The sequence below is a fragment of the Budorcas taxicolor genome, chromosome 3 (genome assembly GCF_023091745.1).
Source record: "Budorcas taxicolor isolate Tak-1 chromosome 3, Takin1.1, whole genome shotgun sequence".
NCBI lineage: Eukaryota > Metazoa > Chordata > Mammalia > Artiodactyla > Bovidae > Budorcas > Budorcas taxicolor.
The window spans coordinates 91739956-91750992 of NC_068912.1; the positions used below are offsets into that span (position 1 = coordinate 91739956).

At 43.8% G+C, this 11037-nt stretch overlaps 1 protein-coding gene across 1 annotated transcript in view; it reads right to left on the reverse strand.

Annotated features, from left to right (window-relative positions):
- Positions 1-3843, reverse strand: part of MROH7 (maestro heat like repeat family member 7) — a 40417-nt gene extending 36574 nt beyond the window's left edge. The window contains exon 1 of the mRNA XM_052637921.1: positions 2613-3843. Coding sequence (XP_052493881.1) covers positions 2613-3843 — 1231 coding nt within the window. The remainder of the gene's footprint in view (positions 1-2612) is intronic.
- Positions 3844-11037: the final 7194 nt, after the last annotated feature.

The window sequence follows — 11037 nt, forward strand, 5'->3', positions numbered from 1 at the left end:
CTTTTCAATATGTAGTGCTAGAAAAACTAGATATCCGCGTGCAAAAGAATGATGTTGGACCCCTTCCTCACACTGTACACAAAAATTAACTCAAAGATTACACTTAAAAGCTAAAACTATAAAACTTTTAGAAGAGAATATAGGGGGAAATCTTCATGACACTGGATATGGCAATAATTTCTCTTATTTTTCAGACTACAGAATTATTCCATTTTATTCAGCTCAAAAAAATACAATTCTTTTCTTTTTTAACATGTTGTTTGTTTTTAGTGCTTTAGGGAAGAAATCGTTTTTTAAAAGAACTTTTTATTTTGTATTGGAGTATAACCAAAGGCAAGAATTTCTTAAACATAACGCCAAGGTAACAGACAGTAAAAGAGTAGACGAATTGATTCTCATCAAATTAATCGCTTGTGCATCAAAGGACAATGTCAAGGGAATGAAAAGACAACTCACAGAACGAGTGCCAATATTTACCAATTGTGTATCTGATAAGGAATTAATGTTCAGAATATATAAAGAACTCCTAAACTCAACAACAAAAAACAACTAAATCTGGGGGCTTCCCTGGAGGTCTAGTATCGACTCCATGCTTCAAACGCAGGAGGCATGAGTTTGATCCCTGGTCGGAGAACTAAGATCCCACATGCTGTGTAGCATGGCCGCAAAATTAAAAATAAAACAACCAAATTTGAAAATAGGCAAAAGACATTATACAAATGTCCAATAGCCATACTAAAAAAATGTTCAACATCATTTCTTAGTCATTAGGGAAATGCAAATCAAAATCACAATTGAAATATTACTTCACACTCTTTAGGATGGCTATTATAAAAATGTTTTCTAAAAAAATAAAAAATAAAAAGTGCTGGCAAGGAGAGATTAGCAGTGCAGCAATAGAAACCCTTGTACATTATAACCTCTGTATATTGTTGGAGGGAATGCAAAATGGTACAGCTGGTATGGGAAATTATTTAGCATTTCCTCAGAAAGCTAAACAAGAATTACCATACAATTCAGCAGTTTTACTCCTATGTATATTTCTAAAGGAATTGAAAGCAAAGATTCAGAGATTTTTGAGCTGATGTGTATAGCAGCATTATTCATCATAGCCAAATATTCGTCCATGGACAAATAAAATGTAGTACATTCATTGGAATACTATCCAACCACAAAAAGGAGTGAAGTACTGATTCATGCTACAACATAGATGAATATTATGCTAAGTAAACCATATACAAAAGAACAAATGTGTGATTCCATTTCATGAGTTACCTAGAGTAGGCAAATTCATAGAGACAGACAGCAGGTTAGAGTTCATGTGGGACTGGGGAGAGAGGAATAGGGAGTTACTACTTTATGGTAAGACCTTCTGTTTGGGATGACGTGTCCGACTCTTTGCGACCCCACGGACTGTAGCCCACCAGGCTCCTCCGTCCATGGGATTTTCCAGGCGAGAGTACTGGAGTGGGGTGCCATTTCTTTCTCCAGGGGATCTTCCCCACCAGGAATTGAACCCGGGTCTCCTGCATCGTAGGCAGACGCTTTATCGTCTGAGCCACCAGGGAAGTCATTTGGGATGACAGACAGTGGTAGCTTTACACAATATTGTGAGGTGACTAGTGCCACTGCATTAAATGCTCAAAAATGTTTGAAATGGCAGATTTATGTTATATATATTTTACAATGATTTTTAAAAAGGTTTATCATGTAATATACCAAGAGCCATTGAATTGTGTACTTTAAATGGGTAAATTGTATAGTATATGTATTAGATTACAATAATAACTGGACTCCACAAGGAAAGGAATGAAGTTGAACCCCAATTTCACTCCATTTCACTTGAATAGATGGATATGTTAATAACGTTCCAACAAACATGCCAGAGAGATTTTTTGAGGACCTAGACAAACGTTATTTTAAAATGTATACAGAAGAATGAGGGTTTTTGAATAGCCTCTAGGGCATGGTGTGGAGGCTGTTGTCCTTGGAATAATTTTAAGAACTTTAAAGAGGGATTCTTTCAGATATGAATGCATATCTGTAAAGCTGTGGTAATTTTTTAAAATTGCAATGTGGTATTGGTAAATGAGCAAATAAAAATATCTGGAGATATAAATAACTGGGAAAAGATCTTTACAACATCAAAAACTGATGGATTCATTTATAGAACTCTAGCACATCAGAAGTGAGTCACGGGTTCCAGACAGGACCCCAAGGCTTCACTTAGGTGGGAACCTCAAAAACTCAAGCCTGCTTGCTCCACTGGTCAAACTCTGACCTGAGAAGCCAGACCTGAAATTCATCAAGAAAGAAAAGAAGGTAAAGTTAGATGACTCGTAATTTGTACAGAATGAAAGTATCATTATATGGAATATTATATTACAGTTAAGAAAACTGGAGCTCAGAGAGATTAAGTAACTCGTCCCAAGTCACACAGCAAGCAGGGGCTGAGCACTAGATCTCTGGTGTATAATTAATGTATTGCGTGTTACCCATTACATGCTGGGTCCTTCCTTTCCCCTCTCCCCTCCCCTCCCTGCCCTACAAATCTGAAGAGAGTTCTTCCAGGTCGGTGTCCTCTCTGGGGCTGGCACTCTGGCCTTACTCACCCTGAGGGATGCTCTGGAAGGCCGTGGAGTCCTTATTCGTGCTGTCGCCGGTGGGGAGCCCCAGGGTGAACTGGCACACCTCCACACTAGCCATCTCACTCCAGCTCCCCAGAGTCCCCTCCAGAGGTATGGTGTGGACACTGCTGTCTTCGGAACACCCCTGCTGGCTGCTCAGCGTCAGGGTGGAGGTGTCGCTGAAGATGAGGCTGGAACCCAGGCTCAGAGTCTCCTTGGAGCCCAGGATCAGGGTCATGCATGAGGGTGGCGAAACGGTGGAGGTGGGTCCACGGGTGCTGGAGTGAAGGCTGACAACGTCGTTGGAAACAGGAACCAGGGTCAAGCATGAAGCCTGAGTGACGGTCATGTTCAAATCAGACTTGGGGTTGCCATTTGAAGCCACGCTGATGGTTCCCTTGGAACTTGTGTTCCAGACTGCACCAAAGGCTCCTTTTGAAACAGACCCAGAGATGTTATGTGAAACCAAAGTGATGGTCTTGTTCGTGTCTGGCATAAGGGACTCAGGAGAACCTGAAGCTGCGTTCAGGTCCAGCTTGGATATGTTCCCTGAGCCCATGCCGAGCAGCTGATTGGAGTCAGGATCAAGAGAAGGGGTTGAGGCTGGAGTAAGGAGAGTTTTTGAGCCTGGCCTGGAGATGCTGTGGCCCAGAACAAGAGAGTCTTTGGAATACGGCCTTATAAATGGGTTTGTCTCAGGCCTGGAAGGATTGGAGTTGCTCTGACCCAAATCAAAAAGATTGCTTGAGAGGGAGTTGACAGCCTCCTCCGAATTTGGACCAGTGTGGCTCCCCGAGCTCATACCCTGGGCCTCCATAGAGTGGGGGCTCAGAATGAGGTTTGAGGCTGGACTTAGGGTCCCCTGTGAGTTAAGCCTTGAGAGGTGATTGGAATCCAAAGCCAGGGCTTCAGCAGAGTGGGCAGCAGTGATCTGGAGGGAACCTGCAGTCGTGGACCTGCTGTCATCAGGTCTGGGGGTGTCATCAGACTCCAGGCCAGGGGCCTCCTCTAAGAACGGAATCAGAGTTGGATTAAGGTCTGGAACAAGAGCCACGCCAGGACTCAGGGATGGATTTAAGACAGCAACAAGGTCCGTGTCCAGGCTGGGCCCAGAGATGATGCCAGAGCCTAAACCGGGGGCCTCAGTGGAGTTGAGATTGGGTGTCATGTTCGCGTCTTCACAGAGGACCAGACTAGCCCCTGGACCCAAGGCCATGCCCGGTCTGGAGGTCTATCAGTGCCACTGCCCCCTTCTGTCCAATAGCTGACTGTCGAACTCCCTGCAGTGCTCCTGAGAGACAGAAAAGGCAAGTTCAGCCTCACCTATTGAAACCTTTCCACGGCTCCCCATGGATGACCTCCATGACCATGCCCAGCCCACCTGTCCAGCTCCGTCCTACATGGCTCTCCCCCAGCTCTCTCAGCTCCAGCCTCATCCCCTGCATTTCCTTCTTTGACCACACCCCGCTCCCTTTCAGCTCACAGTCCTTAAATGTAGTTTCCCTGGCCTGGAACCTCCCCCTACTCTCCTCGCTGATCCTACTCCTCCAAGCAAATGATACACGGCACTTTATTCCAATGACTTGTTTAGTGATCCAGCCCCTGCTGGAGATGAGTGGGGACATTGGCAAGAACTACGCACATCTTAGTCCCTGGGGCATCCCCGGCACCTAACGTAATACTAGGTCCACAGTAGGAAGTCCAGGAATACTAGACAAATGAGGAGCCTCTCCCACCTTAAGGCAGAAAGGGAGAAGGGGAAGTCTCCTTATTCACTACTTCCAGCCAACCCCTAAGTTGCTAGAACTGCTCTTTGAATGACTGTGACACTAGATGCCCAAAGGCGCCTTGGCAGAGATGCCCACTGCCCTTAACAGTTTGCTCTGGGTGAGGCAAACTAAATGGAGGAGAACCTGAGGATATCATCCAAATCAGAGCCTGTCTCAGCCCAGCAATCTCACTGCTGGGTGAACTCCCCAAGTCCCCCGACCCCCATCCCACCCCAGAAAGACTAGACAAAGGAGGAAACTCTCCCACCTAACCCTACCCCACCCCCACACCTGGGCCACCCTCCCTGTGGCAATCGTAGGGACAGCTCACCTGCATGCTTGGTGTTCTTAAGCAGGAGTGGGGCCCTGTGAGGAGAGGCGAAAGAAGACCAAGTCAGGCAAGAGTGGCTTTTTCGGTACTTACTGAGCAAAGTCTAAAGGCCAGGCACACACTTCTGCTAACAAAATCCCCTGCGTGCACACACACATACACACAGAGTCCCAGAAGTTAAATATGCTTACTCCATTGTATGCTTAAGGAAGGGGAGGTCAAGGGGAGGAAGGTCAGCCCACGGGCTCTCAGGGAAGCCAAGACCACCTCTTTATGCCACCTAACTGCCTACCCTCCATGACTTCCCACTGTCTTCAGGACAGCATCCCAAATCCATAATGGGACCTAAAAGGCCTTTCTGTGTCTGGCCCCAAGTCCTCTTTCACCCTTCTTGCCCCTTCATAACTCCCTCTGCCTCTGCACCCCCTCATTCCAACAGCCCTCAACTTCTTTGAGTTTCTACACAGTCACACGTCCAGGTTAAGTCTGGCCCTCCACAGGCTGAGTCATTTTCCCTAGCTAATACCTACAGCTTCACCCCTTCAGATTTCAGCTTATATGCTACAAGCCTTCCAGGTCCCCCAGACAGGTGAGGTCCACCTGTAAGTTCCCAGGACATTTTGTCCACTTCCCCTTTCTTGGCACACAATATCTGGTTTCCTCGCTAAACCACAAGATCCACAAGAGTCTAGCACTCCCGCCCACCCTAGGGCCCGAGCTCCACAGCAAGAGAAGCTACCACAATGAGGGGCTCGCACACTGCAGTTAGAACATAGTGCCTGTTCGCCACAACTAGAGAATGCCCTCGTGCAGCCACACAGATCCAGTGAAGCCAAAAGTTACAATAAATAAATAAAATAAAAAGGAGTCTAGCACAGCACCTGGCACACAGGAAATGTGCAATAAATGCGCTTGTTATTTCATGCTTTTATCTCTTCTTCATTCATTCTTCCATTCTGTCACTAGCTCACTTCCTCTTGTATTCATTTCTTATTCATTCACACACCAACTCACTCACTAAGTCATTTACTCATACCGTACATTTTGCTGTGCACCTTATGGCTTGGCTTTGAAAAAAATATAGATTCATAGTCATGTTGTCCTGGGTTCAAATCCCAGCTCATCCTCTTAATAGTGTCAGTAAACTTGGGCAAGAGACACTCCCCCCCCCCCCATCCTCCTCGTCTCTAATATGGGGAGCATAAAGCCTGCTACCCAGGGTGGTTAAAGTCTCAGCGTCTGGCATGGAGCCCACTTGGCCCACTGAAGGTCTTCTCTAAATTAGTTACTCGTTCTGTTACTCTCTGTGAGGCATTACAAGCAGAGTAAGGTCCTTGGAGCCCAGTGGGACCTTCCTTCACCCCCTAAGCCAGCAGTTTATGCAGAGCTTTGTAACTTGCCTCAGAGGAAGGAAGTTTCACTTACCATCAGCACCAGAGGTGATTTTACCCTGAAGCTAATGAAATTTAAAATTTCAAGGCTCCTTGCTCATACAATTCTTTTCCAAAGGGCCTGTACATAATTTTGTATTCATAATTTTGTCTTCTACTTAAACAGGAGCCTCAAAATTATAAAAAGCCTCAAGGCTCCAAAATACCCTGGATCATCCCTCCCGTATTCTCCTCTCTGTACACATACATACACACACAAACACACATCATATTTATCAAAAGGAGGCATTTTCAACCTGGAAAAAATTTGAGTCAGGTATAGCCTATGGTGCAGTCAGTAGGATTTTGGAAGGCCTACCTGGTTTAACCTGTGAAAGAACATAAGCTCTACTTCTCTGACACAATAAATGCATAATACTGGGTCAATGGGCAAAAAGCTATGGGTCTCAACCCAGTCTGACCGTCCTTTATCCAGAAGAAAAGAGCAGATCTCCCTCACTTTCTTCTATTTCCTCAATCCTCCTCCTCCACCCTGCAACACACAGGTGAGTCTTCAGAGCTTAGGTAGGCAGCCCACATCTTACCCTCCACCAAAGGGATACTGTGCATTAGGAAGATGGTGGTTGTTGAGGTGGGACCCAGGGGAACTAAAGGAGGTCGCCATACAGCTGCTTATTGGCCTTTGCCCCCAGGTCCTGGAGCCCCCGTTGAGGAGAACAGAGGGTGGCAATAGACCACCTAGCCCCATCAGAGACTGAGAATCATTGGCTGATTCCCATCCTTTCTCCTTCACCGTTATGAAACCTTCCAGATCCTTGATAAGGGTTTCTGGCGCTCTCGGAAAGAGGAACTATCAGTGGATCTTCCAGTTCCTCGTTGAGAACATGTTTATCAGATGTATGGGCCTGAAATGTGTCAGGCACTTGTATGAGTATGTATACACGCATGCACGTATACACATTTGACATTGTTGTACCTCGGTTCTAGAAAATCCAAACAGACTTTGCCATCATTCCTCCAAATCAGATCCTCTTATTCTCTTACATTGCAAGGCACTGGAACCATAATCCAAGCCAGACACAATATCATCCTTGACTATACTCTTCTTGACTTCTGAATCCAAATTTTGCCAAGTTCTGCTAATTCTGGCTCCAGAAAATTCCCCAAGTATCTTCTCATATCTCCATCAGTTCAGTTCAGTTCAACCACTCAGTCATGTCCCACTCTTTCCAACCCCATGAATTGCAGCACGCCAGGCCTCCCTGTCCATCACCAACTCCCGGAGTTCACTCAAACTCATGTCCATCGAGTCGGTGATGCCATCCAGTCATCTCATCCTCCGAAGTCCCCTTTTCCTCCTGCCCCCAATCCCTCCCAGCATCAGGGTCTTTTCCAATGAGTCAACTCTTCGCATGAGGTGGACAAAGTACTGGAGTTTCAGCTTTAGCATCAGTCCTTCCAAAGAACACCCAGGACTGATCTCCTTTAGAATGGACTGGTTGGATCTCCTTGCAGTCCAAGGGACTCTCAAGAGTCTTCTCCAGCACCACAGTTCAAAAGCATCACTTCTTCCACACTCAGCTTTCTTCACAGTCCAACTCTCACATCCATACATGACCACTGGAAAAACCGTAGCCTTGACTAGACAGACCTTTGTTGACAAAGTAATGTCTCTGCTTTTCAATATGCTATCTAAGTTGGTCATAACTTTCCTTCCAAGGAGTAAGTGTCTTTTAATTTCGTGGCTGCAATCACCATCTGCAGTGATTTTGGAGCCCCCCAAAATAAAGTCTGACACTGTTTCCACTGTTTCCCCATCTATTTCCCATGAAGTGATGGGACCAGATGCCATGATCTTCGTTTTCTGAATGTTGAGCTTGAAGCCAACTTTTTCACTGTCCTCTTTCACGTTCATCAAGAGGCTCTTCACTTTCTGCCATAAGGGTGGTGTCATCTGCATATCTGAAGTGATTGACATTTCTCCCGGCAATCTTGATTCCAGCTTGCGCTTCTTCCAGCCAGCGTTTCTCCATAACCACTGCTAAACGCTAGTACGGCTCTCACTGCTTTGAGACTCTGTCTTGGAATTGCCCTCTCAACAAGGGTCCCTATGCATAGGGGTAGCTCCCAACAAACCATTTTCCAAATTGAGCACAAAGTTCTTCCTCTAAAATTGCATTCAACAGTATGGTACTGGCAAAAATATAGAAACATAGGCTAATGGAATAGAACTGAGATTCAGGAAATAAATCCATGCATCTATGGTCAACTGATCTTTGACAAGGATGCCAAATCTGTTCAACAGGGAAAAAATATTCTCTTCAACAAATGGTGGTGGGATGACTGGAAATCAACACCTAAAAGAATTGAGTTGGCCTCTTTCACACTAAATATAAAACTTTAATCACAATGGACAAAAGACCTAAATATAAGAGCTAAAATTATAAAACTCTTGGAAGAAAATATATGGATAAATCCTCATGACCTTGGATTTGGCAATGGTTTCTTAGATATGACACCAAAATCACAAGAAACAAGAAAAAAATAGAGAAATTGAACATGAGCAAAATTAAAAACTTGTGTATCAAAAGGCACTGTTAGAAAGTGAAAAGACAACTTACAGAATACCATGAAATATTTATAAGTCATATAACTGATTAGATCTAGTATCTAGAATAACAACTAACAATATCTTACAACTTACAACAAAAAGATAAACAACCCAATTTAAAAAATGGGCAAACAACTTGAATAGAACACTTTAGTCATTAGGGAAATGTAAATCAAAACAACATTAAGATAACACTTCACACACACTATGGTGGTTATAATTTTAAGAAATGGAAAATAGCAAGTGTTGGCAAGGATACAGAAATATTGGAACCATCAAACATTGCTGGTGGGAATGAAAATTATGTGGCCTCTATAAAAACCAACCTGGCTGTTCCTCAGGAAGTTAAACTAGAATGGCCATATAATGCAGCAATTTCACTCTTATGTATATACCACAAATAACTGAAAATTGATGTTCCAACCAAAACTTGGACACAAAAGTTCACAGCTGCAGTATTCACAAGAGCTAAATGTAGAAACAACCAACATGTCCATTGACTGGCAAACAGATGAAAAAAAAAAAACCATGGTATATCCACACAATGAAATATTATTTAGCCATAAAAAGGATTGCGTACTGATACTTGCTAAATATGGTAAACTTTGAAAATATTATGCTATGTGAAAGAAGCTAGATTCAAAAAATCACATATTATAAGATTCCATTTATATGAACTATCTAGATAGTCAAATCTAGAGAGATTAATAGCAGATTAAAGCAGACAGACTGTCATGGGCAGGAGAAATGGGAGAATGGGAAGTGACTTCTTAATGAGTACGGGGTTTCCTTTTGGAGTGACAAAAATATTCTGGAGCTAGATAATGGTGATAATTGTGCAACATTATAAAGGTACCAATTGTCACTGATAGTAAATTCTATGCTGTGTGTTTTGCACAACAGCTTTTCTTTTTAAATGCATGTAACAGATAAGAGAGAGTCCCTTGGACTTCAAGGAGATCAAATCAGTCAATCCTAAAGGAAATCGGTCCTGAATATTCATTGGAAGGACTAATGCTGAAGCTGAAGCTCCAATACTTTGGCCACCGGATACAAAGAATAGACTCATTGGAAAGGACCCTGATGCTAGAAAAGATTGAAGGCGGGAAGAGAAGGGGACGACAGAGGATGAGATGGTTGGTTGGCATCACTGACTCAACGGACTTGAGTTTGAGCAAGCTCAAGGATTTGGTGATGGACAGGGAGGCCTGGTGTGCTGCAGTCCATGGGGTCGCAAAGAGTCGGACATGACTGAGCCACTGAACTGAAGTGAACTGAACAGACAAGAGGGCATAGACTTGCTTTTCCATGCTCTTCCTTTGTAAATACAACTAAATATCCTGGAAATAGCTCAACAAACAACCAAAAACAAACCAAAAAAAGGACTCAAATCTAGAAAGAAGGCAGTGGCCTAGCTAGAAATCTCAGGGCTGGAGGGATGACAGGGTGGTGACTTCTCCAGGGTTTTCTTTTTATCTCCCACATATTCCAGACTGGGTACCAGAGAGGCCTGTAACACAGATCTGCCAAGAGCATAAACACACTTGCAAGAAAAGAAAAGCCTGTTTTCTCTGACCAAAGGACCAGAAGGAGAAGCCCAACAAAGAAAGAGCCCCGGGGGCAACCCACTCCCACTCCATACCCAGGGCGGCAGCAGTTTAATCCATCCGCAGGGGCAGTGGCAGTGGAGCCTTGTGTCATGGGCCCGCCACTGAATGGCAGAAAAGTTACTAGGGCCCACAGCTCCTGAACCCCACAGGGACACAGTTGGCCCAGAGAAGTACCTCATTCCCCTGCAGATAACAGCAGTACAAATAAACAGGAGCTCTGATAGCTGAAGAACAAAGCAGGCTAGTGCTCTGGAAGCTATCACTGAAACCATGGTCCAGCAACATAGGCCCGAACCTACACTCTAAACATTAACCTGCTAAAATAAAGTTTTAAGTAGGCTCAAGGATCTCTTAACATAATATCCAAAATGTCAAGGATACAATAAAAAATTGCTTGTCATACCAAAGACTAGGAAAAGAGCATCCTGAGAAAAGATTACAGACACCAGTGTTGGGATGAAACAGATGTCAGAAGTTGTGAAAATGACTTTAAAGCAGTCATAAAAATACTTCACCAAGTAAGTACAAATCCTCTTGAAACTAATGATAAAAAAGAAAATCTCAACAAAGATATCAAGGTTATTTTAAAAAATTCAGTAACCAAAATTAAAACAGAAATTATTTTTAAAATTCAATAACTAAAAAAAAATTTAGCTTGCTGGATGAGCTCAATAATAAAGTGAAGATAACAAGATAGA